Source organism: Thecamonas trahens (assembly GCF_000142905.1).
Source record: "Thecamonas trahens ATCC 50062 unplaced genomic scaffold supercont1.63, whole genome shotgun sequence".
Classification (NCBI taxonomy): domain Eukaryota; order Apusomonadida; family Apusomonadidae; genus Thecamonas; species Thecamonas trahens.
The window spans coordinates 47068-53729 of NW_013657617.1; the positions used below are offsets into that span (position 1 = coordinate 47068).

Sequence of the window (6662 nt, forward strand, 5' to 3'; positions counted from 1 at the left end):
GACGGGGGGAGGGGGGGACGGGGGGAGAGGGACGGGGGGGGGGGGGGGAGGGGAAGGGGGAGTCCACACACTTACACACCCCTTCCCTTGCACATACAGCAACCAGGCGGCAGACGCGGCAGACGCGGCGGACGCGAGCTCGGCGGTGGCGGGCCCGTCGACGACGATGACGCTGGAGGAGCGGATGGCGACGATTGCGTCTGTGGGTGAGGAGATCAACTCTGCGGAGCGGCTGGAGGAGCTGCTGGGCCGCAAGGCCAAGCCGCGGTGCTACGACGGGTTCGAGCCGTCGGGGCGGATGCACATTGCGCAGGGCATCCTCAAGGCCATCAACGTCAACAAGCTGACGTCGTCGGGCTGCGAGTTTGTTTTCTGGGTCGCCGACTGGTTTGCGCTGCTCAACAACAAGATGGGCGGCGACCTGAAGCGCATCCGTGTGGTGGGGAAGTACATGATCGAGGTGTGGAAGGCATGCGGGATGGACATGACCAACGTCAAGTTCCTCTGGTGCGCCGACTCGATTAACGAGCGGCCCGACGAGTACTGGCGCATGGTCATGGACATTGCCCGCTCGTTCACCATTTCGCGCATCAAGCGCTGCGGCCAGATCATGGGCCGCTCCGAGGGTGACGACCAGCCGGCCTCGCAGATCTTCTACCCGGCCATGCAGGCTGCCGACATCTTCTTCCTCGGCGCCGACATTTGCCAGCTCGGCATGGACCAGCGCAAGGTCAACATGCTCGCCATCGACTACGCCAACAAGATCGGCGTCCCGCCGCCGGTCGTCGTCTCGCACCACATGATCATGGGCCTCACCGGCGAGAAGATGTCCAAGTCGGACCCCAACTCGGCTATCTTCATGGAGGACGACACCGCCGCTATCCGCAAGAAGATCAAGGCTGCCTTTTGCGAGATCGGCAACATCGAGAAGAACCCCGTTCTCGAGTACTGCAAGTACATCATCTACCCCGCCGGCGTGGTCCTCACCATCGATGGCGAGGAGTTTGCCACCTACGACGCCGTCGAGGCCGCCTTTCTCGACGGCTCGCTCCACCCGGGCGCTCTCAAGCCCGCTGTCGCCGACGCCATCGACAGCCTTGTCGAGCCCGTCCGCCAGCACTTCCGCAAGGATCCGGTCGCCCGCGAGCTCCTCAAGAAGGTTCAGTCGTTCAAGGTGACCAAGTAAGGCCCTCCGCCCTCTGTGAGCCTCCAGTAAACTTGCCTGTCCCAGCCGCTTGTCCCCACACCGCTAGTCCCCTACAGCATGGGAAATTCCCTGCCGCAACCTCTGCTGACCTGTCAGGGGCCACGTGCCGTGCAGGACGCTGATCTCGACCGACCTATCACGGGCGGCGCTCCGACTCCCCGGAGTCGTCGCTGACAACGTCAAGTTCATCGTGTTCTTGGGGTATCGGTCCGGACACGGTCTGAAGACGGTCCTCAAGGAGCGGTCCGGGAACGCCCCAATGGCTTTTGTACGGTCTCAGGAACGGTCTGGGTACAGTCTCAATAACGATCTGGGTACGTTCTCGGAGCGGTCTCGGAGGTCCTGCAGTGGTGCTAGGGCGTCGCTGTGGGGGAGATACACCGTACAGGCCAACAAAGTGGTGAAAATCGAGTATTACGGGGCCATGCGGCACTGTTCCACGGTCATACCACGGCGCACCAAGCGATGGCAATCAGCACAGCTTACCATCGGGATCGTAAAGGAAGAACTCGATCTGCGCACAGTCCAAGCCGTGGTTGGACATCGACGTCAGACACGGTGACATCGTGCGTTGATGTCGCAAATGCTAAAAACTGTCAAATATTACCCCCAAACGAGCAAAATTATTCATTTTACATAATTCATGTCAGATATACACTTTAATATTGCAATTATGGTTTCTATTGCATATTTGTATGTATGCATATTTATATAAATATATAAATATATAATTTGGATTAAGACGTAAAGTCGATGCCTGGGGGAAAATGCATCATTGTGTGACTTGTCCACACAATGCCCACATCTTATGCATGTCAGTGCTACCCATGCGCGTGTGGTAGCCTTTGTGGGCCCGTCTTTGGAATGCTTGTTGTAGCCACTCCTCATACACCAAGTCTGGTCTCAATGTGCTGCGTACTGCGTGCTCCAGATGCCGAAAACCCGGTTTAATGGTGACCATTTGTCGCGCGGAGCCGACGCCGCACAACACCCAAGCTCTCGCGAGCCCCTCGGTGGTGGACACCACTACATCACATCTTGACACGGGTAGTTTATGGCGATCAGGCCTCGTTGATCGACGGAGCAGCTTTGACACTCTCCCCAGGCGGTATCACGGCCGAGAGAAGCGGCGGCGACTCCTTGGCCCTAGCGGCTGCGCGCTGTTTGAGCAGATGCCCGCCGTAAATGTAAAGGGCGATGCCCGGAACAGTCATGGCACAGGCGACAGCCTTTTGCCATGGAAAGCTCTCGTGGAAGAGCTTGACGACAAGGATGACGACGATCATGCGGCGGGCGACGTCTGCGACGGCGGCGAAGAGGGCGGACGACTTGGAGATGACGGCAAACTTGAAGAACATGCCAGTCTGCTTGGTGAGGGCGACGGCAACCATGCAGAGGATGATATACAAGTGACGGTTATCCTTGTGGCTGGCATCCGTCCACACGGCGCTGTACTCGGTCCACTCGCGCGAGATGAGCCAGCAGACGATGATGACCAGCCACGCCGAGATGCCGTTGAAGAAGGCAGCCTCAGCGACGGTCCGCATCGACGTCGACTTCTTAACGTCCTTGAGCAGAAACGAGGCAAGCACGGCCTGCGAAGCGTTGGAAAACGCAGATATAATGGCGAAGATAAAGCCGAAGAGGTGCTTCGAGCTCGTTATGCCATTGGACTCCTTGTGGTCCGACTTGTGCGAAGCAAGAACGGCTGTCGACGTAAGAAGCAGCACAACCGACGCCGCATGGTACCGCGTTAGCTCTTTTTTGAGGAAGATTCGCGACTCAACGACGTTGAACACAATGTTCGTCGACTTGAGCAGCATGTAAGTCGAGCCGGGCAGCCAGTTGATGGCAAAGGCGAGCGTAATCATGTGGACCGAGTCGAGGACGCCCATGGCGCAGAGCTTGGCCGTCAGCTTGAGCGTTAGCGGGACCCGTCCATCATCGACCTCGTGCGTCAGCTTGTGCCCGAGAATGACTCCGAGATGGACCGGCCAGCCCGAGGTCATCAGCACCGCCGTCAGCCACGGGAAGACGTAGCCCCAGTGGTCAAGCAGCTTGGTCACCGTTGGCGGTGTCGCATACATGGCGATGAAGCACATCGTGAGCACCACAATCACGGCCTTGCCACCATCCGAGCCCATTTGCCTTGGCCTCTGTCCTCTGACAAGATGATGATGCGGTGCCCATTGTCCATGATGATATGTTGTTGTCGCAGGGGGGAGAGGGGTCATGCCGAGCGAGTCATCCCCCACCGCCGCACCCCATCCATACACCGCCATCCCCATCCGCATTCGCATCCGCATCCCCATCAATACGCCCCCTTTGCAATGAGTCCAGCACCACAACCAGGCCCCCTGCCCCTCCCCCTCCCCTCCCCCCTCCCCCCCCCTAGGCGGTGGCGTGCCGGTCTCCTGTCCGTCCCCGACCACGACAGGTGCTGCTTCCCTGCTCCGGTCCCATCCCCCCCCTCTCTCCCCCCTCATCCCCTTCCCCCCATGCCCCTCCCCTCTCTCCTCCACCCTCCACATACCCTATGGCAACAAAGTGGAGTCCTCCTCCCTCCCGTCACCATCCCCGTCTCCCCCCCCCCCCCGTCTCCCACTGCTGCCTTGCAAAGAGCCACTGCTCCCGTGCACATCTTTGCAATCTTCACTTTTCATCACGCCGCTTTTTTCCCCCTCACCCAACCACCCCACCCATCCATACCCATCCATACCCATCCATACCCATCCATATCCATCCATATCCATGCCTGGCACATCCCCTCCGTCCATCGGCGCCCCCAAGCAGCGGCGACCGACAATCATCGCAGCGAACAACCCGGCCGGACAGAGGGCAATCACAGTTTGGTGGAGAGAATGGCCTTGTACGTGTCCTTGGGTAGGTTGACCTTGCCCATGGCGCGCATCCGGGCCTTGCCGCGCTTCTGCTTCTTGAGCAGCTTGTCCTTGCGCGTCCGATCGCCGCCGTACAGGTGACCGATGGTGTCCTTGCGGAAGGCCTTGATGGTCTCGCGAGCGACGATACGGCCGTTGAACGAAGCCTGGATCTTGATCTCAAACAGCGTCCGCGACATGGCCTCCTTGAGCTTGGAGACGTACTTGACGCCCATGGCGCGCGCCTCGTCGCGATGGGCCACAAACGAAAGTGCCTCAACCGGCTCGCCGTTGAGCATGACCGTCACCAGCCCGAGCGGTGCCTTGGCGTAGCCTGCGGCCTGGTACTGGAACGACGCGTAGCCGCCGGTCCGCGACTTGAGCTCGTCCACAAAGTCCGTGACGACCGAAGCGAGCGGGAGGGCGACAGCGACCTCGAGCGCGTCGCCACCGACGGTAGCGGTCTCGGTCACCTCACCGCGCCGGCGGAGGACAAGGTCCATCACGCCCGAGAGCCGGTCGGCCGGGACAAGAATGGTTCCCGTCACCCGCGGCTCGTACGTGCCCACGATCTTGCCCTCGGATGCCGGCCACGCTGCACCAGTCTCGACAAGCACCTCCTCGCCGCCAGCAAGAACCACCCGGTACGGCACCGACGGCGCCGTGAGGATAACGTCGGCTCCGTGCTCGGACTCGAGCCGCTGCCGAAAGACGTCGGCGTGGAGGAGGCCGAGGAAGCCGAGCCGAAAGCCCGAGCCGAGTGCGGCTGTGGCTGTTTTGGCCACAGAGACCGCCGGATCGTTGAGCGCGAGCCGTGCCAGCGCCGACGCCAGGTCCTCGTACTCATCCGGCTCGCCCGGATACAGGCCAGCAAAGACCATCGGTTCGCCACCGATGCCAAGCGCAAGCCGCTGAGCAGTTGTGACTCGCTCAGCGCCTCGGTAAGCGCCTCGACGTGCTCCGGCGGCGCAAGCAGCGTGCCAGCAACCTGAACACCGGCGTCCTTGACGCCAGTGGCGGCAAAGCCGGCCCGCCCGGCCCCGAGCACTGGACATGGCTGCTCGTGCGGATGGAGGGTGCCAACCTCGCCGAGTGTAAGCTTGAACGGCTTGCGCCCAGCAGCAGAGCCGAGCGCGAGCGGCGCAAGCGCTGTCCCGGCCGAGAGCTCGCCGGCCATGACCGCCACCGACGCCACAATGCCACGGAATGTGTCGTAACGCGAGTCAAAGGCGACCGCGAGCGGAAGATCAGCCAGGTGCGGCGGGAGCGGGAGCGGAGATGGCGGCGGGATAGCACGGACCAGAACGTCGAGCAGCTCCGGCACGCCCTCGCCGGTCTTGGCCGACACCAGACAAATGTCTGGCGACTCGGGGTCGATGCCGAGCGTGGCTTCGAGCGCCTCGAGAGTGCCGTCGATGTCGGCCGCCGGCAAGTCGATCTTGTTGAGGACTGGAACAATGGCAAGGCGGGCAGCAGCTGCGAGCCGGGCCACAGCAAGCGTCTGAGCCTGCACGCCCTGCGCCGCGTCGACAAGCAGCAGGACGCCGTCCACGGCCGCCAGCGAGCGCGCAACTTCAAGGCCAAAGTCGGCGTGGCCGGGCGTGTCGATGAGATTCAGCACCTTGCCACCATACCGCAACGTCGCCGAGTTGGCTTTGACCGTGATCCCGCGCTCCTGCTCCACCTCGAGCGTGTCCAGCGCTTGCTCCCGCCCGCCGCGCCGCCGACCCTCTTCGCCGCCACACGCGTCAATGATCCGGTCTGCCAGCGTCGACTTGCCGTGATCAATGTGCGCCAGAATGGCAAAGTTCCGCACTTCGCCCAGTGCCACCGCCCCGCCCTCGTCCACCGACGCCGCCAGCCCATCGGACGCACTGCCCGCCGAGACCTCGCCAGCCGCTCTACTCACCGCGCCCGTCGCATGCCGCATCCATGTTGCCCTCCACAGCGCCGTCCGTGTTTGCGCCACCACACGACCCACCCGGCGGAACATAGTCGTCTGTGTGGAGTATGTGGGGGGGGGGGGAGTGCGGGAGAGCGAGGTGTGCGAGGCGGGGGAGGGAGAGCGAGAGGCAAAGGTGACGGAGAGACGGATCCCAGTGATCCCACAGCCGAGAGCCATGGCACAGACAAGACGGACCACGTGGGCACATGGTATGGTCACACTGGTGGTGGTAGTAGTGGTGGTGAGATGGTTGGGGAAGACGCCTCATGCGGGTCGATGAGGATGAGTTGATCGATACGATAGGAGGACAATGTCCACATCTGTCCCTCCCTCCAAGCCCCCCCCCTCCCCCACCCCCCCTGTATGACACCAATGGGGTGAGTGTGGCACCCTCTCCCGAAAAGAAACCCAGCCACCCCCTTCCCCCCCCCTCCCCTTCCGCCCAGTAGTCCATCACCACCACAGGCACCTCCCCCCCACCCACCCACTCGCTCCCCCCCTACCACCACACTCTCACCCCCACCCATGGGCAACACCACCTCAACCCTCCCCCCGGGAGCCGACGAGGTGGAGACCATGCACCAAGTACGCCCCCCTCCCTCCCTCCCTCCCCCTCCCCCCTCCCTTCCTC

General features: G+C 62.2%; 4 protein-coding genes across 4 annotated transcripts in view; 2 read left to right on the top strand and 2 right to left on the bottom strand.

Moving 5' to 3' along the window:
* AMSG_10685 (tyrosyl-tRNA synthetase) overlaps positions 1–1230 on the top strand; it is a gene marked incomplete at its 5' end in the record, with an annotated part of 1618 nt that extends 388 nt beyond the window's left edge. Inside the window, one exon of the mRNA XM_013897818.1 lies at positions 114–1230. Within this exon, the coding sequence (XP_013753272.1) occupies positions 114–1186 (1073 nt within the window). The 3' untranslated portion in view covers positions 1187–1230. The remainder of the gene's footprint in view (positions 1–113) is intronic.
* Positions 1231–2268: 1038 nt separating this feature from the next.
* AMSG_10686 (uncharacterized protein) lies at positions 2269–3760 on the bottom strand (the record flags this gene model as incomplete). Its single annotated transcript, XM_013897819.1, has 2 exons — positions 3741–3760; positions 2269–3370 (listed from the first exon to the last, which is right to left on the bottom strand). The coding sequence occupies exon 2, from the start codon at positions 3349–3351 to the stop codon at positions 2269–2271; it is 1083 nt and encodes a 360-aa protein (XP_013753273.1). The 5' UTR covers positions 3352–3370; positions 3741–3760.
* A 289-nt stretch (positions 3761–4049) lies between these two features.
* On the bottom strand, positions 4050–6079 carry AMSG_10687 (GTP-binding protein LepA; the record flags this gene model as incomplete). Its single annotated transcript, XM_013897820.1, has 2 exons — positions 4050–4997; positions 5042–6079. 2 exons carry the CDS (start codon positions 6077–6079, stop codon positions 4050–4052), a joined length of 1986 nt encoding a protein of 661 aa, XP_013753274.1.
* Positions 6080–6556: 477 nt separating this feature from the next.
* AMSG_10688 (HECT domain containing 3) overlaps positions 6557–6662 on the top strand; it is a gene marked incomplete at both ends in the record, with an annotated part of 13211 nt that continues 13105 nt past the window's right edge. Inside the window, one exon of the mRNA XM_013897821.1 lies at positions 6557–6616. Within this exon, the coding sequence (XP_013753275.1) occupies positions 6557–6616 (60 nt within the window). The remainder of the gene's footprint in view (positions 6617–6662) is intronic.